General features: G+C 39.1%; 1 protein-coding gene across 11 annotated transcripts in view; it reads left to right on the forward strand.

Moving 5' to 3' along the window:
• KDM4C (lysine demethylase 4C) overlaps nt 1–24,888 on the forward strand; it is a 447,252-nt gene that overhangs the window by 60,118 nt on the left and 362,246 nt on the right. For all 11 annotated transcript variants that reach the window (XR_013346208.1, XM_077817665.1, XM_077817667.1 and 8 more), the window contains one exon: nt 12,745–12,938. Coding sequence is in view for 10 of the 11 variants with exons in the window: in XM_077817665.1 (XP_077673791.1) it covers nt 12,745–12,938 (194 nt within the window). In the remaining variant the exon portion in view is untranslated. The remainder of the gene's footprint in view (nt 1–12,744; nt 12,939–24,888) is intronic.

Consider the following 24,888-nt stretch of genomic DNA (forward strand, 5'->3'; position numbering starts at 1 on the left):
CTCTCCTTTTTGGTGGTTCTGCTTAGTACTTCTTGCCATGCTCTCTGCTGTCTTTGTAATCACTAGGAGAAGTAGTGTGTAACTTGGGCCTTGTCTACACTAAAGGGAAAAGTCAATCTCAGCTACGCAATTTGCGTTACGTGAATAGCGTAACTCAAATCGACGTAGTTTAAATCTACTTACGGCGGGGTCCACACTATGTGGTGTCGACAGGAGATGCTCTCCCATTGACTCCCCTTACTCTTTTCAATCAGATGGAGTACAGGAGTCGACGGGAGAGTGATTGGTGGTCGATTTAGCGCAGTGGTTCTCAAACTTTTGTACTGGTGACCGCTTTCACATAGCAAGCCTCTGAGTGCGACCCGCCCCCCATATAAATTAAAAACATATTAACACCATTATAAATGCTGAAGGAAAAGTGGGGTTTAGGGTGGAGGCTGACAGCTTACAACCCCCCAAGTAATAACCTTATGACCCCCTGAGAGGTCCCAATCCCCAGTTTGAGAATCCCTAATTTAGCGGGTCTTCACTAGACCCACTAAATCGACCGCCAATGCATCGATCGCCACAATATTGGTCCTCCGGGAAGTGTAGACAGGCCATGTGACAGAGGGTTTGTCAAAAAACAAATTGCTTAAGGGAGTTTAATGAGAGCCCTGACCAAAATTAGAATACAACCAGCCAAGGTGGTCTGAAAGTCGGTATCTGAACTAAGTAGTTGAGTCTTTGAAAGCTGTTCATCATCAGTGAAAGATATTTGTATCCCCAGTGGTCCATCTCATGGAGAAAGCAGTGCATGTAAACCCTATTATGTATGCATGTAACTGGAGAAAACTGGTTTTGAAAGTTAGGGTAGCAGCACTGGATCGGGGCGGATTTGATAAGAGAGCTCTCTAGACACACAAAGTGTTTGTTGTTCTCTGGACAGCAAGAGATGCAGACAATCTGACCAAAAGGGGGCAGAGAGAAAGGATTGCTTTCAAAAGTTAGAAGCTTTCACTTTTCTTATTTTCATCTCTAACTAAACTGGGAACGATTTCTCTAGTTTTTCTTTGATAAGTGTGAATCTATTACATGAACCATTTTTTTTGTTTTTAATTCCATTTTCTCTGTGGTTTTAATAAATCTGGATATCGTTAAAATAGCTGTCACATGGGTAACATCACACAAGCATCTCCAGACTGAAATGAACCCCATCATGTCTAAGGGAGAGGTGCAGAAGGGAAAAGAGTTTCTGGAACCTGTACCACCTCTCAGCTTTGGTCGAGACACGTGGACAAAGATTTCCTGTCCCAATGAGTTGTGTTTTCATGACACTGCAACAAGTGAATACAAGGGGAGAGGCCAGAAGACCAAGGAGGAGATGAGAATTATGAAAACACAGAAATAGAATTGGTGGAGACTGGTAGTGTGAAGATAGTAAACTGGGAGATGATTAGAAGTGGGGACAAATGGCCAGGGAGGAAAAGAAGTAAAATAGCAGCCTGTGGAATAAAAAAAATTCCATTTTTAAAAAAAAAAAGCAGGGGGGGGAGTAGTGGTTGAAGGAATAGACGGGGGGGAAAAACAAGAGAGAGAGAGGAGGGGCCGACACATGGTGCAATGGGGCATCCATGCCAGGACAAGGGGATATGGAGGAAAGTGAGAGGTAATGCCTGGCACCAAGTCATTGCTGGGAGGAGGTTCCAACAAGAAAAGCTGGGGAAACATTGATAAAAATGGAAATTATTTTTTTAGACAGAACTTTTATTTCCCAAATTATTCTTTGTCCGCCAGATGGTGCTCTTGGGCAACTAATGTGCTGAAGGCCGACCTAGGGGAGAAACCTCTTGACTAGATTTAGAATCTAGAGATTGCTTTTGCGTGTTTGTCCATTTCAGAGATTTTTATTTATGCAGAAAGAATGGATGTAGTACCCCTACCTACAATTGTGGGCAAACAGTGAAAGAAAGGGGAAGGTACAATTAATTTCTCATAACAAACTATTTGTGATAATGGAAACAAATGTTTGTATTTTGTAAAGTTAGGGAAACTATTGCAGACAACGTGCTGCAAGCATTGAATTTACCGTAAAACAATAAGGCAAATATCTCAAAGCATTTCCATTAAAAAAAAAAAAAAGCCAGCTGAAGGCACATATTAATTCATGGATTTAGTGTTGCATCTCTGCTTTACTGATGTTTCCGTGCCCTGTAAGCATGCACTCCGATCTTCAAAATTAATGGCAAAAGCTGCAGCAATGCAGCTCTTTGCTCTTTTGTTTATAAAACAAAAAAATAAAAACAGTTGCCATCTTGCTGTCTGGTTCTGAATAGGATTTGTCTGTTTTGCACAATGACTTTCATTTTCTATTAGCAAAGCTATCTCTGAAGCCATGTACACCCCCAATTTTAACTTTTAAAAATTAATTAAAAACTGGCAATTTGTTGTATTTCTGAAATCCAAGACCTTGCTGGTGTTATGGGAGAGAACAATTGAAATGACATTACAGTGTATTAACAAGTGGTGGTTTTTTTTCCTTTTTAACTCAAAGGATAATGAGGGTTTAGAATAAGGGACACAACTGTAAAATCTGTGTTACATGGAATAAAAAAATAGGAAAGGGAACAAAGCGATAAACACATTTTTTGAGTTCTGGCAACCAACCTAAAGGAAGCAAACTTTGCTCTCGTGATTTATTATATTACCAGAACCCCTTGAATGTATTTATAGCGTTGTATTTCATGGTTAACTGTCTCTGTTTTGTTCACAGATTAAATTATTTATAAATTAGGAAATATCCTAAAGTAGTAACTGTTATGAAAACACACTGTGGGTTTATAGAAAAGAAATTCAACATAGACGGCTTAGCATTAGGTCGAAGTATTATGCCATACTGTACACATCTTTTATTGTTTTTATATTTAATTACAGGACTTTGTAAGATAAGGACAACCCAGTTGACTCAAGAAATAATTTAGGGAGGCATTCCACTAAGGGATAGATTACAAGGACTGTATTTATGTTAAGGTCACCACTGTCTGTACTTTTATAGGTGAATTGGGAAACTTTTTTACATTTCGTAGATAAGAGTTCAAGGTTCTGTTTTTCTGTGGCCACCATGTCATCTGACCTTGATAAAAATGCTTGTCTAGTCTACACAAGAGTTTACACTGTTAATAATTAATAAATAGCACCAATGTGGCTAGTTGCAGTGTTACTGAAAATTGAATAAGACATTTTCTACTGTGGACACACCTATGGAGGAAAAAGAAGCATGGGAGAGAGGGAATCAACATCACCAATCATGCCTCTCCTGGGATTAAATTAGCTAAATATTTATACTCTGTGATTGGCTGTCATGACTGTCACAAGTGCTTTACCAATTATTAGAGGGTGGGACAGAAAGAAATGTCTAAAACAAGAACAGAAAGGTAGATGAAAGACTGGGGCAGAGCATCACTGATTGGCTCATGGTAGAACATACTTCCAGCAGGTGTGTGTATTTATTTGTTAAGGTAATCTAAACCTTAATATACAGGCTGTCACAATTTAGGGATTGTAAACAGTTAAAATATTTGTTTCATAGACTACATTTTAAGGGGCCTTTTGTTATGATTTACTGTAATTATTTCAAGGAGACTGAGACATAAACTTTTATTAATGGTTTAGGCGATGCTAAGGGTATTACAATAGCTCTGTAAACACGATGTTAGTGGGTTCATAAATGAAACTGAAAGTTGGCTCTCTTTTTTGGCCCAATCCAATAAAATTAAATCTTGGGATACCATGTAAAGTCCAACACCTTCCCTATTCGTTACATCACCCTGCTTCCTCTTATCAGGAGAGTTGAGTCTGGCATTGTTGGGAGGGAAAAGTAGGTGTAGGACATCTCTAAAATAAATGAAATCTGAGATGTAGGTTGGAACAGAATTGTGCAAGGCCTTGAAAATATGAAGTTTGAATATGATACAGAGAGCAAGGTAGAGCCAGTGGATAGATTCGAAGGGGGAACTGACATGGTCAAACGATGGGTGAGGAAGACAATTTGTTCAATAGCATTTTGTGGGAAATTAAGAGACAGAAAAATGTACATCAAAGAGTGTAGATTATTATTATTTATTTATTTGTATTATTGTAGCACCTAGGAGCCGCAGTCATGGATCAGAACTCAAATGTGTTAGGCACTGTACATACAGAGAACAAAAAAGACAGTCCCTGTCTAAAAGATCTTACAATTTAAGAAGTTGTTGTTGTCGTATACCCTGGGTCTGCAGTGTGTAAAGAAAGGGTTTCTTTGTTGGCATGATAGTGTTTGCAAAGACTTGCATGGTTCAAGTGTTCTTAACAGTTGACAGTTTGGTGAATCCTTTCAGTCTCCATTTAGTTAGTGAATTGAGTTCTTCTTATTGTGAAGAATATTCATGTTGCTTTCCATGCAAAATTTGCTCATATTGGGGCTGAGCACTCTGCTGTATTGAGGGGCCAAATGCTGTGTGATCTGTTTTATTTTCAGCCACTGCTGCATACTAGGGTGGTGGAGATGCGTGCCACAACCTGCAACTTAGACCTTTGTCCTTTCTGACTGTAGAAAGCTAGCAGGGAGGATTTGGTTAATTTTTAGTTGCATTCCTTAGCATTTCCCTGCATGGGGAGAGGGAACGGTTTCAGTGTCTCTTAAAGGCAGAACAAGGAGTAATGGTCTCAAGTTGCAGTGGAGGAGGTTTAGGTTGGATATTAGGAAAAACTTTTTCACTAGGAGGGTGGTGAAGCACTGGAATGCGTTACCTAGGGAGGTGGTGGAATCTCTTTCCTTTGAGGTTTTTAAGGTCAGGCTTGACAAAGCCCTGGCTGGATGATTTAGTTGGGGATTGGTCCTGCTTTGAGCAGGGGGTTGGACTAGATGACCCCTGAGGTCCCTTCCAACCCTGATATTCTATGATTCTGTGATAAAGAAGCTAGTGTGTGGCCCAGGCTCAAGAAATTTACTCTTGATGCCAACAGTGTGGCTGTCAACCTGTGTCCCATCTCTAGTTTTTGGGGAAGGTCACTGAAAAGGTTGTGGCAGGGCAACTGTAGCAGTTTGTTGATTCTACAGACTTCCTTGACTCCCAGTCAATCTGGTTGTAGACCTGGATCTGGAGTAGAAATTGTACTAATTGCAGTTTGCTGATCTCCTGGTAGTGGTCTATACTGATTGTTCTAGATTAGTCAACAACCTTTAACTGCACTTAACCATGAGATTTTGTTGTTTTATTTGCAGACACAATCAGGGATGGATGCTCCAGCTCTTCAAAGGTTCCGTTCCTATCTTTTTAAGAGAACACAAAGTGTATTTATGGGTAATTGTTTCTCTACTTTGAGGGCTCTCTCTTGCCGAATGAGTGCCACAAAGGCTATGTTGTCATATCTCTTGTTCACTGTGTACCTGAGGAGACTGGCAGGTTTAGTGGGGAGACATGAACTGTAATACATTCAGTAAGCTGATGATGCTCAACTCTGTCTCCATTACACCTGACATGGCCAGAGAAGTAAAATGAATGACAGAGGGAGCAGATGAACTTGGGGCTTGAATGAAAGCTAGCTGGCTGTGAGAGACAGACTTTCATGCCACACACCGCTCTTCTTCTGGTCTGAAAAAGGAACCCCGAGTGTCACAGCTAAATGCAAGGTGGAACAGATTGTTTACATAAGTATAATATCATCCTGGGACTGAAGTGGCTACAACTACACTGCATGCAGCTAGCTGGCAACCATTCAGTCCACACTAAGGTAATGTTGGAGGGTTAGGAGAAGCAGCTGGAACAGTGGTGGTCAACCGCCATGGCAAACCGCAGCCACTGGGAGCTGCGGGCAGCCGTGCCTGCGGATGGTCAATGTAAACACTGTCTCACGGCCTGCCAGCAGATTACCCTGATGGGCCGCAGGTTGCCCACCATTGAGCTGGAAGAACTGACAGAACTTATATCAGCACCCCTCTTTTAAGGGAGTGTAATTGCCATTTGTTAAGCAAGTGTGAAACTTGAGGGTCTTGTTAGATCTTGGGCTGCTCTTAAAAGCCTGAGTAGTGGTTTTAGACAAGAGTGCTGTTTCCATCTCTATCTGGTAACACAGAAGCAACATTTTCTCACCAACACAGAGACCTTGCCACAGTTATTCGTGTCTTTGTCATTTCAAGTTTAGAGTCCTGTAATAAACTCTACATAGGGCTACACCTTCAGACTATTCAGAGGCTGAAGCTCATGCAGAATGTTGCAGCCTGCATATTGACAGAGTTGTACAATGGGAGCACATTAAACCAGTGATCTGTGATCTGCATTGACTCCTAAAAAGCTTCCAGGTGGGATTCAGAAGTTTGCTTTCAACCTAGAAAGTCCTAAATGGTTTGGGACCTGGTTACATGAGAGAAGACCTTTCTTCCTGTGATATACCGTATAACATTTGAAATCAGCAGAGACATTTGAGCAGGACGTTGGGCATACCTGGAAGGATGAGAAATACTTGGAAGGATGTGGCAGATGAAGGATGGGAGCAATGTTCCCTCTAATTTTTGACAGGCCGTGTATGGAAAAAATGTCTTCTGCGCAAATTTTTGTGCGCGTGGTGTTTCGCCGTGAGTGCAGGGTTTAGGATCTGTGCGTGCGTGCACACGCGCACAGCTTAGAGGGAACAATGGATGGGAGTGAGTTCCAAAGCAGAGGCTAATACTGATTTCTCATCCTTTCTGGCTTGCTGCAAAGCTGGCCTTTTTGCTCTCTTTTTCTCAAGCTATTGAGGAGGGCGGAGGCTGATGGAAGGGGTTCGTTATATTTCTGTATTATGTGTGTTTTAACCTATGGAATTGGTGCACATGTCACAGAATATATCCATAACTCTATTTTGTAAATGTGAAGAAATAATAAAATACTCCAGTACAACTGTATGTATGCTGTAAGTGGCTAAGCATGGGTCATTCTGAGTATCTTTCCTTTACCGCTCTACTTGTATGTTTTTGAGTGCGCAACCTTTTAGTCCCTCCCTTCATTTTTATTTGAGCTGTTTCAACCAAAGTCATACTTTAAAAAAAAAAATGATGGAGGTACAACAAATTTCTCAGATTGTAAGCTCTTTCGGGGCAGAGACTGTCTTGTTGTTCTGTTTGTACAGTGCCTATCATAATGGGCCCTTGTCCATTTCTGGGGCTCCTATAATAATTTATTATTAATCACCTGCCAGATTAATAATGGAATTAATCAACATACTAGAAGTAAAAATGCAGCACCAAAACAGCACAGACCATAATAATACATGCAAAGAGAAATTGCTCTTAAAAAAGAGTCGTCGTCTTTGTATGGCTGATGTAAATGTAGAGCAACATCTACAATTTTATATTTAGATGGTTAAGCCAGATAATTGCGTCTGGAGCAGCAGAGTGTATTGCTGTGATATCTCATTCATATTTTTGAATCAGGCGTTAAGTTGTTATATGTTCCATGGTCTGCTCTGTGTGATCACCGTCGCACACTGGAGAGTCTTTAATTTTCCATTTCTGCAGCACGTATCCACATCTTCCATGGTTTGTGTGGATACGGTTTAGGGTTACTCATGAACTTTGTGGAAGATCGAAGTCATGAACCCTCTGCGTCAGGTCTTTCATGAGGTGTCTATTTGTTATTTCTTGTGGACTCCATTCAACTTTCCAAGTTTCATCAGGGTTGAAGTTGCATTGTTGAAGGTTAAATGCATGGCTCCAAAAGAGCTTACTTGACTTCAAGTGGTGGTGAGGGATGTTGTTAAGGTCCTGGTGGATGGGAAGACGTTCATTCTCCACAATCCTCTGAAATCCCCGAAGGGTTGTGGCATCATGGCAAATGGATGGGGGAGCAATGTGTGACAGCATGGGTAGCCAGGGTGTTGGGGTCAACTTGAGGGTTCCAGTGATGCACTGCATTGTAGTGTTCAGTTGGACATCAACAAGTCGAATGTGGCTACTTCTGGTCCATATTGTTACGCTGTTCTTGGCTATGGAGTACACGAGGGCCATCGCTGATGTCTGTAACTTTGTGGGTGCTTCCCAGCTTGTGCTTGCCGGTTTTTGGACCAGGCTGACCCTTGTCTTCATCTTGGCAGCTACCTTCTTCAGATGGTTATGGAAGGTTAGCCTGCAATCCAGCTTCATTCCAAGATAGGTCAGAGTGGGGTCATGTTGCACAGTGGCCACAGAAGGTCACTTTTAGGACGTGCTTAGCATTCCTGTTATCAAGATGGAATGCAGTGACCGTTGTTTTGTGAGGATTTTGCTTGAGCCTCCATTTCTGGAACTATTCCTCCATGGTGTTTAGGTCCCTGTTCAAGGTGGACTCAATGTCACTGAAGGTGGACGCTTATTTTGCCAGGCAACGTCATCCGCCTATGCAAATTTGCATGACTTTGTTGGAGGCACGTTGCTTGTGCAAACATTAAAGCATTGGCTCGAGTACTGAGCCTTGCAGCAATTCATTGTTGAGGAACCAAGGCGAACTGACTTCGTTGCCCAAGTGGACACGTAGCTGCCTATCGCTCAGCATTGTCCATAGCAGGCGTAGTGTTTTGCGGCAGGGGATGATCTTTGCGAGCTTCAGCATCAAGCCTTAAATCCAGACTCTATCATAGGCTGATGACAGGTCTACAAAGGTTGTGTTGGTCTTAAATTTCCTCTGGAATCTGGCCTCAATGTTAAAAAAAAGACTACAGGAAACTGTTAGTTGATCTGTAGAGAGGAGAAGCAAAGAATGGTATCATACCACTAATGATAATTACCCTTTAAAAAAACCAAAATGAATGGAAGTTAGTTTTACATGGGACCCATTTTTGTTCTTATCATGGAAAGTTACAGAAGAGCTCCTGAGCCTACTTTAAATCTGGAGCTAGACCCTTCACTTGAGCTACTGAAAGCTACAATATTCTTTGCTCCTTGAGAAAGAAGAGAGTTAGTTTTTCCAGGACTCTGTGAGTTTTCAAACCTTTGCTAGAGTTGGCATCTAGCTTTCCCCTTCCATCTCCACACTGAGTTGAAAGCTGATTCAAATGCTATTAACAGAGCCATATGATCATGGGACAGTAGTTAACAGTAACAAACAGGGTTTCTACACGTTAGCGCTTACTTTGGTATAACATAAATTGCCCAGGGGTGTAGAAAAGCCACCTCCCTGGGCAACGTAAGTTACACCGGCCTAAGCACTGATGTGGACAGTGCTGTATTGGTGGGAGGAGTTCTCCCGCTGAGATAGTGAACGCCACTCGGGGAGGTGGCGTAATTGTGCTGACGGGAGAGCGCTCTCCTGTCAGCATAGAGCGTCTGCACGAGCCGTGCTACAGCAGTTCAGCTACGTGGGTACAGCTGAGCCACCGCAGCGATTCTAGAGTAGCCTAACCCGGTCACCCAACACGTCAGGAAAAAGGGAACTAAGGATCTCTCATTTGAACTGTTACCTGTAGTTCAGGCAGCACTTCTCAGAGGAAATAAAAGGTAAGTCTAATGAGCTGCAACAAGGGCCATAGATAATTAGTCACTATAGGTATGAAACTTGTAAAAAAAAAAAAAAAAAATGTGCTTCTTTGTTACCTTTTCTCCCTGGTTATCTTATTCTGTATTTCATCTTTTAAATAAAAAATAATCTGTTACTGCACATCTTTGTCCCTTAGGTCAGACTGCCTGATGTGTTTTCTGAAAAAACACCCATTACATTTGACAAATATGCTCCTAAAATATATGTAGAAAATAGAAATATTTTCATATAAATTTTTATTGCAATTAAAGAACAGTTTTATAATCTAGGTTAGCTCCAGAAAGATGTTAAATAAAAATATTAACTCTCAGTTTTCCCCAAATGCCCTGAATAATTATTGATTGTATTCTCTCCACATGCTAAGGATGACAACTAAATGGATTCTAACTGCCTTTCTACAATCAAGTGGCTGTCTACTAAACATTACATATGAATGAGCCTGGGTACTATTAATTTAATGCTGGATATTAAATATAAAATAGCCAGTTGAATTTTGAGAGGTATTCTTATTAAGCGTTGAGATGTTGGAGCTAAGCGACACTTTTAGAGCTCCTGTTTTCTTTGCTGTCAATGTTGCAATTGTGAGAATTAAACACAGTTACATTGCTGTCAATGAGACTTGACTCCATATTATACTGAGCAAATGTTTTGCTTTGAAATGTTTGGAATACCAAAACAGTATTTTCCATTTTATAAAGTAACATCTTGCAACATTACAGTTGCAGAAATAAAACTGATTTTCTTATATAGTCAAAGAGGATTAAAAAAGAATTTAAAACTGGCAAAAATATTTTTAGATCACCATTTGCTAATAACCAGCTAAAATGTTTTTGTCCAGACTCTATCAACATGTCCTCCCTGGCTGAGAACTTCCATGCTATGCATGAAGTTAACTTGAGTAAATGCAAATAGATCATGTATAGGCTGAAGGAGTTGTGTATTTTGTGTATTCCGCACTCATTTGGTTTTCTATGTTCATATGGAAATTTGGCCTTGTTTTTGGAAGAAAACTGGCAGTGTGTTGATTGGAAGTGGTGAGGAAAGTGCTAGAAAGCCAATTTATCTGATACTAATTTACTGTATCTATGGTGACTCAGAATGGTATGAGGAATTAAGATAGGGCTATAAAAAGAGTAAACCTTAATGCTTTGTTGGTTATTTGTAAGAAAGCAACATTATAGAAGCACAATGGAATCTCCATGATTAAGGTTGTTTTCAGTTTTCCACTTAAAGCAGATATTCAGTGCCTTTGTTCCTTAGAAAGAACACAGTGCATCTTCCATAAATTTATAACACATAATCTATGAGCAAAGATTTAATTTTCTAGGGATTTTCAAGTAAATCTGTTAATTAATTTGAGTAAAAATTAATTACATTTGGTCTTTTAAGTTTATTTTGAGTCTCATAATATTTATATTCTGCATACAATTACTAATTTGAAAGGGGCACTTTTTTAGTAACATCTAAGGGAAAAGCTATTTCTTAAGTTTACAGCTAGGTTAATTTTTGCAATATTGACAATACGCCTTATAACTGACTGTTTCTTCATCACATATATTTTTATGTCACATTTATACACCAGAATCTGGGCTTTTGTTTAAAATAATTTTATTTGTAGCCTTTGTGGTTTTGAAGAAAACCTTGAAAACCTGAACTGAGAGTTTTATTTGCTGGCTGGCCCTGTAATTTATTTTTTAAATTTTTTTATTTTCTGGCTGGCATAAACTCATTTAATAAAAACCAGGATCTTTGTGAATGTGCACCTCCAGCTTAGCGGCCCATGTTGTTCTTCATTAAAGTAGCCATTGTGGTCAGAGATCCTTCCTAAAACTAAGAAGCTCAGAAGTTTATACACAGAATCACTACTTTGTGTATCAGTTAAGGTTGCTGCACATGTCACACACAACCTCCAAAGCAAGGGAATCAAAATGAAGACACTTAATGATTCATACCCTCTCCTCCTCTACTCAGAGATGCTGCCTCGCTGACTGCATGACCACCAGACATCACAGACAATGTATCACAACTTCAGTTCTGCACAGTAGGGGTGCTGGCATTTCAGCACTCCTTTCCCCAAACTTGAGTGAGATTTCCCAGAATTGTGCAGATCTTCAGACCAAAAATCTGGTCTTGCTTAACTGTGAGCATGTGTTTAAGTCCTGTTATTGTCAGGGAGCCTTAAACGCATGTTTAAGTGCTGTTCTAAATAGGGCTGCTTTCTTGAGTTGGGGCCTAAATTATTTTGCTTGAATGTCCTGGTGTTCTGTATCTCTATATATCCAGTAATTTCTACCTTACTGGTACTCCTGATTGCTGTTATAATAAAATGTGATTTCCTTCTCTTTACTTTTAGGGAACAGCTCTGATCTCAGTTATTTTATATCACACACAGTGATGCATACCTTAGCATCTGAGATTAGAATTACTCTTAATGGATAAATATAAAATACAGCAAAAACACCACGTAGGACTTTAAATACAGAATTCCTATAGGTTATAATGATGGTAAAATGATTGAAATTCCATGCAGTTCTTCAGAAGATTTCCCCTTAAGTATTTTATTGTCCAATATTTTATTATAATTAAAAATGTTTCTGAAGTGACTTAGTGATTTTATCTTTTTCATCCTTTACAGAGCAATGTTAAACTTTCAGAGGTAAATAAAATAATGTATGTTTTAAGTTACTGTTTGTTAAACACTTTCATATTGCATGATTTTACTTTGGAACCGAATAAAATGTGCATCCATATCTTTTTGAACAGGGTCCTAGCTTGTAGGTATATACCTACAAAAGAGTTTTATTCTCTTTGGCTATTATTTTTAATGTAGCTGCACTTATAGTCCCTGTCAGGATCGGGGTCCCAATTAATTAGATGCTGTACAAACCTCTAGGACAATGTTTTCTCTGCTCTGAAGATCTTGCAATCTTAGGGCCTGATCCAAAGCCCATTGTATTCAATAGGAGTCTTTCAGTTGACTTCAGCAGGCCCCCTAAGTGCTTATAATGTTGTACTTGCATATTAATATATTGCAGCATTAGATCAGGTTTATACCACTTACTTAGTAATGTTAAGTGTATGTATTGTACCGTTGAAATTTCTTGATAATTGATTGTGTTATTTTTCATTCCTCTCTTCAATTAAAATACCTTTTGGAATCATTTCAGCAGATTGTGTTTTCATTTGGTAGTCATATTATTTTTAGTATTTATTAATGTATTTTATGTCTTTGTTTCAGGATATTGATGAATGGAATATTGCCCATCTCAATACAATATTGGATGTTGTGGGTGAAGACTGTGGAATTTCTATTGAGGGTGTAAATACCCCCTATCTCTATTTTGGCATGTGGAAAACAACATTCGCATGGCACACTGAAGATATGGATCTCTACAGTATTAATTATCTCCACTTTGGAGAGCCGAAGTCATGGCAAGTTTAATTTTTTTTTATGAAAGCTCATTTTGAAAGATGTTTCTTTTTTGTTTCAGCTGACTAAAGCAAACAGATGAGGTAGAATTACTTTGTGGTGAGGAGCTCCATTTAAACAAGATAAGAGCAATCTGGTGGGCAGCTCAGAAAGTAATGAAATTTGAGTCTTGTGATTGAAGGAGAATGGCCTTAATAATATAAACTTCTCCTTTTAAAGGAAATGGCTAAAAAGGAAGAATCTGAGACTGAAAAGAAAAAACAGTAGTTAAATAACAGGCATTACTTGAATCAGGAAACCCAGGATACTATTTGAGAGAACTCTTATTAGGGCCTCGTTGAAATCATTAGGACAGATTTGGTGTCTTAAGTCCACGTCAGCAAAGTACTTAAGCATGTAGTTCATTTAAATGTATAACCAGACCTCTGAAGTCAATGAGATTGCTTAAGTGCTTAACATTAAGCATGTGCTTAAGTGTTTTATTGAATTGGGTCTGTATTATCCACTGCTACACAGCAAACTCCACGTAAGTGGAGACTGAATGATCAAGGTACATCTTAACTGTGATGCCCACAGCCAGAGAGGTTCTCTCTCCTGGACTGTTAACTGGATAGCCTTTTGGTAGTGTGAGGAGACAACTAGGGGTGTGTGTATGTGTGTGTATATGAAGAGAGAGACTTTACATTTTTCATTCTGATGGAGATAATTCATATTATGGTATGTTGGTTGCTTTATCATATGCTAAAGCTGTACATAGTGCATGTCATCCCTATGTAGGTGCCGATTTATTTCTGGTCATCCAGTTATGATGATGGGAATGTTTGCAGGTGATGTTCACTAATGGTGTTGTTCAAATTATGTCCATGCATTCAGTCACTTCTGGATTAGGAGAAAGAACTGTGACATTTTAAATATGTAAGCTGGCAAACTGATCAACATACTAAAGATATTGCAAAAGCACAGTAGGAAAAGCAATGTTTTCTAGATTCTAGTTCTAGTCTAAATGCTTTTCATTTAAATACAAGACAGTGGAGCTCTTGTTACTGAGAACGTAAAGAGGACCAGGACCATAACTTCAAATCATCTGCCTAGAATATATCTGAGTTTTGCATCATTGAATAGTACATTTTGTTTGAAATGATTGGTTTAATAAATTCAAGTATATTATGACTTCATTGTAGAAAAGAAAGATGGACTTTTCACATACAACATTGATGGATGGATATATGAAAAACTACCTAAATAGGCAACTCTCCTTTAAACACAAAGTTTTTATGTTGGATCCCAAGAAATATGAAAGTAATTCAAAAAGCAGTTTTGAAAAACACTTAATATTGTAAAATTCCAACCAGCAAAGACACTTACTTAATCCTAATAGAACATGGACATGTTCTGGCAAGAGTTTAGCAAAGTTCTGATTAGTGCGTTTTAAAGTATTTTAAAGCAAGTTTTAAGATTTGTGCTGAATGCCCCTCTAGTCTACAAATAGGTTTTGAGTCTTCCAAATAACTAACTAAAATTTTAAAAGAAATGGGAGCTGGGCACTCAACTCCCATTGATTTTTTTCAATGAGAGATGAGTACCTAACTGCCCTTTGTGACTTTGAAAATCTCCCCTCCAAAACACATTGTTTATTGCTATTATATGGTAAATAGAGACTGTTTATAAGTAATAGAAAAATATTTAGTTTCTTTATCATTCTTTGAGCATAAGTACTTAATAGAGCTACGTTAATTTTATAAATTTAATGTATTTACATTACATTTAAGTACAGTTGAGTTCAGTAAATATGAAAAGCTAAAGGCATTTTGACAGTCATAATTAGATAATGCTCAGCTGCGTCAAAAGTACTACAAAATGAACTGTAAAGGCAGTTTCCACAGTATGCATCCGATGAAGTGAGCTGTAGCTCACGAAAGCTTATGCTCAAATAAATTGGTTAGTCTCTAAGTGCCACAAGTACTCCTTTTCTTTTTGCGAATACAGACTAACACGGCTGTTACTCTGAAACCTGTAGTGACAGTTAACTCACTTGGTTGCCGAGCAACTGAAGGCACAGATCATGACACTGACAAAAGCCTATGTTAGTGTAATGGTTTAGAATGGAAGCCATGAAATGGAGGAAGCAGATGGGCCTAGAATGAAGGGGTCACAGTTTAGAGGGCCACTGCACCTGTATTCCCTCTCTGAGGTCCTTCAAGGGTATTCACTCAAAGGTTACCGGCTCCTAGCCCTCTTCTCTCTTGGGCTAACACTCATCTCTCTCTCTCTCCATCCTGACTGGAGGTTTTGAAGGCTGCTCAAAGTTTTGAACATAATTTTAAGGGTTCTATTAAATCTCTCAAGAGCTGTTTAGTCTGGGGGTGGTAAGAATCTGACCGAAATTGTTGAACTCCACATTTCTCTCATAGTCCTTCATGCAGATCTGACATAAAGTTTGCCCCCTGATCAGTCAGAATCTCACAGGGAAACACCGTCTGGCTGAATAATGCGGGCAAAGCCACTTTGTCTATCTCCATAAAGGAGAGAACTATTAGTTCTGGGTATTGGGTGGCACAATCTCTTATCATCAGAATATATTTTATCCTGTCCAGGTAATTTTGCTAAGGAGCCCTTCTCCAGCCCACCACTTAATTCAGAGATCACTAGCAAATGCTACTTTGGTGAATCTGAGATTGAAAAATAATTTACTAAGATGAAGTATCTTGGCTTTTAATTGTGACGAGAGCCTTCTATCTCTGCCAAGGGCCAAGACTGACAGATTATGGAACTAGCATGCCTCAAATATGCTGACCACAATGGCAGCAATTGGGGAACGGGGAGCTAATTTCTGAAAGTATCCTGTGGATAAATAGTGCACCCCATTCATTATACAGTTCAGTTCTCAATATTTATGCGAATAAGAGTGTCTGTGTAAATTGTATATCTTGATTCCACAACTGCAATTGCCATCCCCACATGGAGCCCAGTGGAGCTCTGTGCAGGAAAGGTGTGTGCCGCATCTAGTCAGGTGCCAGATCAGGGCCATAATGAATGTGTGTGAGTGTTTAAATGTGTAATATTTCTTTTTGGAGTTATTTTTTTGCTTTAGGATCTGTAATGCCTGAAAATTATTGTCTAACGCAGAAAATAATTTGAAGGTGAACGGGGGAAGAATGGAAAATTAAAGAAAACATGGGAAACAGTGCAGGAGCTGGGGGAAAGAGAAAAAGATACAGTGAGGGGACAGTTACTAGATTTGAGGGTATTATAATTGATTTTTTTTTGCTAGTAGTTATCATTTTTATTACCATAAGTTTTCCTTTGCATTCTTTTCTGAAAAAATGTGGAATTCTATAAAATAGTTATTTTACTATAAATTTATATTCATGACAGTTATTTAAATGGTGCTTTGTTATATTCTTTGATTTCCTTATAGAACATTTTTAGTTACCTAGCAAAGTTGTCTGAGTGATTAATGGTTCACTTAGCCCATATATTTAAGGGAGTGGCTTGGTGATTTGGAGTTCACAACAGTTTGTGTTGGATACTTGTTCACATTACAAAATGCCTTTTCTGCTGGCTGTTGTAAGGTGTTTTTATCCCCCCCCCCGCAGTCTGGTTAATATTTTTGGGTCACAGGATAAAGCTGATGCACAGGACGGTATGCTGGGAGAATTTGTGTCTTGACTAATAAATTGAGAAATTTTGCTCATGGCCTAAGTATTGAACTGCACTTGGAGCTAAACCCAAGTTTTGGAAAACATTCCTAGAGAGCAGACACTAACACCTGTATAATGTGATTCTAAGAATGTCACTCTGTGTGTCACTCTGAAGCTTAAACCATCTCTTGAGTTAGTATGATGTGGTGGAAACAGCTACATGTATGGTTGAGAATTCTTTTTGTTCAGAATATCACCAAGTTCAATCACTGGGCTTCATGGTCTGTTCCGGTCCAGTTTTTAAGTTTCAGAACATTTTGACTTCACAAATTACCCTTGTATGGTGTACAGCTGCAGTAATGCATGTATCTGTATAGTGCCATGAGTCCTAGGCCATTGTGATATCAGAGGTAACTCAAGCAATCACTCATACTCTACTGCTACTTTGCATGCAACAGTTTAATTGGTTGTATGAGGGATACTGCACAGAGGGTGGACTACTTGGCCCAGCTGCCACACTTATGCACCTAATTGCCACCTGCACAAATCAACACACAAAAACACAACCAGCATACAGAACCCCAAACCATACATAGCCCCTGTCATAAATATAAAGGGAAGGGTAAACCCCTTTGAAATCCCTCCTGGCCAGGGGAAAGCTCCTCTCACCTGTAAAGGGTTAAGAAGCTAAAGGTAACCTCGCTGGCACCTGACCAAAATGACCAATGAGGAGACAAGATACTTTCAAAAGCTGGGAGGAGGGAGAGAAACAAAGGGTCTGGGTCTGTCTGTATGCTGCTTTTGCCAGGGACAGAACAGGAATGGAGTCTTAGAACTTTTAGTAAGTAATCTAGCTAGGTATGTGTTAGATTATGATTTCTTTAAATGGCTGAGAAAAGAATTGTGCTGAATAGAATAACTATTTCTGTCTGTGTATCTTTTTTGTAACTTAAGGTTTTGCCTAGAGGGGTTCTCTATGTTTTTGAATCTAATTACCCTGTAAGATGGTAAAATCTACCATCCTGATTTTACAGGGGGGATTTCTTTATTTCTATTTACTTCTATTTTCTATTAAAAGTCTTCTTGTAAAAAACTGAATGCTTTTTCATTGTTCTCAGATCCAAGGGTTTGGGTCTGTGGTCACCTATGCAAATTGGTGAGGCTTTTTACCAAACCTTGTCCAGGAAGTGGGGTGCAGGGTTTTGGGAAGTATTTTGGGGGGAAGGACGCGTCCAAACAGCTCTTCCCCAGTAACCAGTATTAGTTTGGTGGTGGTAGCGGCCATTCCAAGGACAACGGGTGGAATACTTTGTACCTTGGGGAAGTTTTGACCTAAGCTGGTAAAGATAAGCTTAGGAGGTTTTTCATGCAGGTCCCCACATCTGTACCCTAGAGTTCAGAGTGGGGGAGGAACCTTGACAGCCCCTAACTGCAGCACTGCCCCATTTGCCACCTGCACAAATCCATACAACTCTCCCAGCACGACACAACCAGCATGCACAATACCCCAAACACAAACAGCCCTGCTCACTGCAGCATACTCTCTTTGTTTGCTACCTGCACAAATCTCCTAACACAACCCTGCCCCAAACAGATCAACAGTACCACCCACACAACTGCACAATCAATACACACTAAACCCAAACATCACTCTGAAGCCTAGAATGTCTGTTGAATCAGTGTGAAGCAATGGAAACAGCTACCTGCATGGTTTAGAGCTCTTTTTGTTCATAGAATCACCAGGTTCAATCATCACTGGTATTCATTGTCTGTCACTGTCCAGTTTTTAAATTCTCTGCCATTTTTGGCTTTTTTACACACATGACTTTGAGTTATGCCTGTGTGACAGCATGGGCTTCCAGTTACTAGACTAGTATAATAATAAAGGCAGAATACTGAACAGCATATGTAGATTGGAGCCATGTAGAAGATGCATACGATGCTCCAAGGTATAATATATGTCCATAAATCCAAAAAATTTGAATAGGGCCTTTTAATTTTGGAAAACATTCTAGGCACATTAGGTGTCTGAAATCAGTTTATTCTTGCTGCTGTTATCTGACTCATGTAAAATAGTGGTGAAGGTAGATACTTCTCAGATCTGGAAGGATTAAAATGATATAAATCTCATTGAAGAATATTAGTGAAGGATACATGAAAGTGTTGATTAAACAGGAGCAAAGCAATTATTTTCATGGCAGTCTGGATATTTTGAATTCTGTTGTAGCAAGACTAGTTTCATTTTTATTTGTTAGAGAAAAGCCTGTGTGTAAGGTGTATATTTAAGATTGTTTAGACAGGGCTATTTTTGGAATTGTACTTATTTTGTCTGTGTTTGTGTTTTACGATTGGGATTTAGAACTTTTGTCATATATGGAGTCAAATCCTTTATTTTCTGTTAAAAAGAACACTGCATAAACTAACATGACAATGTACATAGATAAATACAGAATGAATGGGTCCTCAGTTTGTAGCAAGGCATTTTCAGTGGCAGTCCTACTGGCCTTCACACTATGACTCCTGTAAATGAACTGGGAATGGCAGGATAATACATTAATATATGATTTGTTCCATATATCACAAAACACTCTGGAGAGAGGGTCAGTCATAAGATAAAGAGAAGGGTAAGCTTCAGAAAGGCAAAGTGACTCCATAACTTTGAGAGAGCAGGGAAAATAGACCAGAGAGCTGAATGGAGGGAACATAGGAAGCCAGGATTGAAGGAGCAGGTGAATGAGTCTTAGCTCAGAAGTAAATGCATGGGAGGTCAGAGGAGTAGAATGAAGCAAGTCCATGGGGAAGTTTGAAAGAAAGAATTTGAATTGGATTCTTAGATGACTAAAAGCCAATGAAAATGACCAAGAACTCGGAGATATTTGGCAGCCCTTCTTTCTGGAGCAAGAGAGTATTCTGATTGCAAGTATTCTGATCCTCTGAAGATAGCATGAGATTCTGCCATGCACACAAAAGGAGAGTGCAGAGGGACTGGGTTGTGGCTGAAGCCACACCCTTTCCTGCTGCCCCTCTTCTCGCACAGCTAGAATCTGCATCTTCTAATAGGAATTGTGCTCCCCAGTGATTGCTGGTGTCCCCAACAATTGCTGGCCAGCCCCTGTTAGGGTGATAAGGTGAGGGAAGCTCCTCTGCCCTTGTGGATTAGGGAAGGCTTCAGATTTAAGGTATGAATAACTATTTCAGGGGAAGCATTGTTCAGATCATCGTTCTGGAATTGGTGATTCTTACAAAGAAGAAGTAGGAAAGAGAAAGCTCATTCAAGATGATGCCCAAGATTTCTGGCCTAGGGAGCAAAGTTGTCTGAGTTAAGGAAAAAGATGGTAGAGTTAGGCATAGGGGAGCAGATGTGGGCATGTCTCAGAAAGAGAGTAAAAGTCCCTACAGGACATTTCAGTCCTTCAGGAATAGGATGCTTTGGTGTAACCGGCAGCTGACAGAGTCAAGGCAAGAAAGTGGGGAATCATCATCATCATCAAACCTCTCTTATGTAGTGCTTTTCGTCGGTAGATCTCAAAGGACTTCACAAAGGAGTTAAGTAACGTTATTCCCATTTTACACATGGGGAAACTGAGAGACAGAAAGGTGACATGGGGGTAGGAGCTGGGAGTCATCCATACAGAATTGATATACACAACTGATAGCAATGACATATCAAATAGAGAAAAGACAGATGTAACATTTTTTCATTAGTCAACTTTTATAACTAGCAAAAAAATGTATGTGGGACCCAATAGAGCGAAGAAGGATAGAGCCTTGAGACACTCTTTAGCATGTAGAGTGGAAGTAACATGTACATCTTTCATCAATGAAGGAAATGGTTGAATCAAATTAGAGAACAAGATTATTAGACATACTGGTTTCTCGTTAGAATTTTTAAGAAGGTGTGTGATAAGTAACACCAAAAGTTGCAACCATCAAGTGGGAAGGGAACCATCATAAGCAAAAGTGTTGGTTTACTAATTTATCTGGAGAAGGGCAGTCTTACTATGAAAGGTTCAGTGCCCAGTTTGAAGTGAGTCAGACATGTTGTGCTGGAGAAGGTGGCTGGAATGGTGAAAGAGGGTCACCTTCTCCCAAACTTTGCTGAGGAATTGAGTTTGGAAACTGGATATCTTTTGATGAACAAGGAATGATCCAATGAAGTATTTTTGTTTAAAGAGCTAATAGCAGTTTTGAGAAAGACCTGGAAAGTTACAGAAAGTGTAGTGCTTTTTAAGTACAGTGATTATAAGGAATCAGAAGACAAAACTTGAGGTTGGAAGGGAGTCCGATAACGAGGTAGGCTTTTGCTCATGGATCAGATTTTGTTGAGGACAATATTGGGATGGATGGGAAAAGATACATGAAATGAAAGGATGTCTCTTTGTAGGTGAATCAAGAGACAATGAGGTGCCTGGGCTCGAAGAAGTACGATGGGTGATATTGATTTTCTAAAGGAATAGCATAGCAAACTGTTCATATTGCTCAGTGGACAGAGAGAGCTTGGGAGTTGGGTATTGGGCCAGTGATCTAGAATTAGGCTGAATCAACTGCTTTGATAAAATGTGGAGGATGATGAACTAATCTAATCATCGACCAATGACTTTAAAGTTAGTTTAACAAATTTTTACTGGCTTAAAGCTTTGGAATTTTTTAATGCTAATCATACCAAGGAAATCCTCAGCTGTTTTATTCCCCCAACCCTCCATCATCACATAAACTAGCATTACAGTGCAGTAGCTTGGTAAAATGTCACATTGAATTAGCTTGAATCTAATGGCATTTTCCACTATCTGTGGAAATATCTGCTTTAGTAACCATGGAACCATACTGTTTATATCCAGTTTCTTGTTACAAAGATAAGAATAATTGGGTGAATACAAAAGGCTGTTTCACATCAGCCTGATGCCCATATTGTCATTTAGTTGTTACATTTTTTATGTAGTAAAGCACATTTTGAAAATTTGATCATTCTTTGTTTTATCTGTTTGTTTGCATTATTACTATGAATAGTTCTATTTTTAAAAACTGTGTTACGCTTAAACCTGATAGACAGCTTCTCTGTAGTTTTTATTTAAAACAATTACAATTATCTGGGCACTCTGCACAGATCAACAGTTTTCCATCCATATGTATAGTCACCAGATGGTGTTATGCAATATGTTGACATTTGTTTTAATACTAAATCAATACAAATTTAATTTCCAATTTAATGACCGCCTATACTTGTATAACTTGCAGTGCTAAATAAAGTACTTATCACACATCACAAAAATTAACATGAGTGACATCCCTCCATTTTGTTAGTCGGTTGGGTATAATTTGTAAAATGGAAGTAATGAACACTGTCCAATAAATGAAAATATAAAGATATTTAATGTTAAGACTATTTTAACATTTTTAATTGCATAAAAACTATCCATGCAAGGCATTCTATTTTCTCATTTGCTACATAGGGACTTACCAAAGCGTCCTGGATTCCTACAAAATGTTTAACCTGCATTTGTAGGTTTATTATTACCAGTACATAAGATTGCCCAATTATTATTATTAGGATCTGGGTTAAAACAAAAGTACTTCACTGATGTCCCTCTACTCTGGCTTACAGTGACTTAAAGGGGTAGTGCAGTCTATGTTGCCCATTCAGCTTATGGCTTTTTTGGTGAGCGTGCCAAACAAACTGCTGGCTAAAGTTGTTTAATGTAATAAATCTCTTATACTGACTCTTTTTGGGTTCTGCCAAATCACAAGTGAAGTTAAGTTCATCATTTTGTTTTTGTTAGGAGCTGCATAATCTTTGGAATTTGCTGTTTTTTAAAAACTTTTTCCTCAAAATACACTGCTAAAATAGCAGTCTCCTCTTAGTTTAGTATAGAATTAAGTATTGGGGCCTGAGTCGTTTACGTAAGACTTTCTTCTTCTAATCATGGGTAACTTCAGCAAGTTCATTTATTGTAGTTTATATAATACCTTTCAGCCTTTGCGATTATAGTTTTATAAAGATTCTTTCATGCTAGTGCCCATATAATGAATTTGAGTGGGTGGTGCAGAATATATGATGATGATGCAGACTTTCCCACACAGAAGCCCCATACATACTTAAATCTTTTTTTTAGTGGTGCATACTGCGTAAACAGCTAACATTGCTTTGAATTCCTTCTCTGGGACTTTCCCAACCCTATGGAATACTCTCCTGAGGACTGATCTACTTTTTTGGGATGTCAAAACTTTCTCCTTTTAAATTTTTCATGCTGAACTTAATTCTTGTAAAAACAGGAAAGGTAACAATACTGACAAGCACAGAATGATGCTTATTGCTAAGCACAGGCAAGCTGCAGGCAAAGGAATGAAAATTCTGTACACTGGCCTTAAGGGCAAATCATCTGTGACTTGGAAAAGCAAGCTTTTGGTCAGCTGATAGTTACATGCACAGAGTAGTTGGCTTCTGAGTTTCCATAAAGGTTACTAAAGGTATGGGTTCTGAATTGCAAATAAAGTGTTAACACTGAAATTTTGTTAGTTGGGCAATGTGTGGAATTCTGAACCATTTCAGGAATACATTTTATAGCAAGGTTAAGACAACTATGTGGAAGCCTTTACTTTCTAGAAGATTAAGGACTGGGCTCCCTAGTTGTCTATGATTCATCAGCTATTAACTGCACTTGTGGCACCTTAGAGACTAACCAATTTATTTGAGCATAAGCTTTCGTGAGCTATAGCTCACTTCGTCAGATGCATAAAGTGGAAAATACAGTGAGGATTTTTTTTTTTTTTCTCATGGTCTGTGTGTATAAAAACATCCTCACTGTATTTTCCACTTTATGCATCCGATGAAGTGAGCTGTAGCTCACGAAAGCTTATGCTCAAATAAATTGGTTAGTCTCTAAGGTGCCACAAGTACTCCTTTTCTTTGTGCGAATACAGACTAAAACGGCTGTTACTCTGAAGCCTGTTATTAACTGCACTGCCATTTATTACAGTTCCTAGAGTCTAGAATTTGAGTAGAGTCTAAAACTCCACAATTTCAGCCAGCTGTTTTCCTCCTCCATATACTTGTCAAAATGTAATGCCCATGAAAATGCTGTATTGGCAGTACTGAAGTCCTCATTTTATCCATAAAAGAGATACAGCGTAGACAGCAGCAATGGAGGCTTTCTCCCCATCCTGTAAACAGACCTCAGTGCTGACCTTGAGGGGCATTCTTTGGCTATTCTGTTGATAATCCTAATAATATGGACCAGTTGGTGGTAGCACTTTGGTTGTTTGAAGAAGTAATGAAATCCCCCTCTCGTTTTACATAGGCCTCTAGACACACATCATGTGTGAACAACTTTCCCTCTCTGAGCATGACTACATTGGAAATGATGAACTAGAGCTGAAAGCCTCCAAATACTAATTACCTGTCCCCTGAGCAATCACGTTCGCTGATCAGTGGGCTATGGAAAAATTAATGAAAGGTTCTGAACAAACATAGTGCCTCCAAAATAATCAGTTTTAGAGTTACAGTAGCACTACAAGTTAAGGTAAAAAATGGTACTAGTAATATTCAATATATATTACAAAAGTATGTTCTTTGGCTATAATATCTGGAACAATTAAAGCTCATTTCTTTGGGTGTTAGTGCATATAATTACATCCCAAAACATAAAGAAAAATTAACCTTAAATTGCAAAAATCTGCCTAGCTTCTTACACTGTCACCCACCATTCCTATAAAAATATTTTATGGTCGCTATTAGTTTTGGCATTTTAAAAATAAAACTTATCTTACAAGCTGAACTTCTCTGCCATTTTTTTTTCCTTTTTCATGTAATAACTTTGTACTTCTCAGTGCAAAACCCCATCTGTTTATTCTAACTGCCTGAGCTGTCTTACCTTATTTGAGTTGCAGCCTAGTTAAACTGCATTCCTGGTGTCTTGTTTTTCTGCCTGAGGTGTCTGGGACAAAGGAGAGGTAAGCAAGTGTGGTAGCCAGTTCAGTACATGGAATTGAAAGGATGCACCAGTCTCATGTTCTCAGAAACTGTTTTGAATTTTGCACTTATTTGCCTCTCATTTTGTTTGTTGCTGAAGATCTCTGGGTTCCTCAGTACAGTAGAACCTCAGAGTTATGGACACCTTGGGAATGGAGGTTGTCCATAACTCTGAAATGGTCCATAACTCTGAACAAGACTGTAGGTACTTCAGCCACAGGGGAATTGGTGCTTCAGGGGTCAGGGCTCCCGGCAGAGGCCTCAGGGCTTCTGTCCCCTGGGAGCACGAGGGCTCAGGGCTTTAGATCTGGGGGGAGTGCTGGGGCTTGGGGCTTCAGCCCCATG

This window comes from Eretmochelys imbricata, chromosome 5 (genome assembly GCF_965152235.1).
Source record: "Eretmochelys imbricata isolate rEreImb1 chromosome 5, rEreImb1.hap1, whole genome shotgun sequence".
Taxonomy (NCBI): domain Eukaryota; kingdom Metazoa; phylum Chordata; order Testudines; family Cheloniidae; genus Eretmochelys; species Eretmochelys imbricata.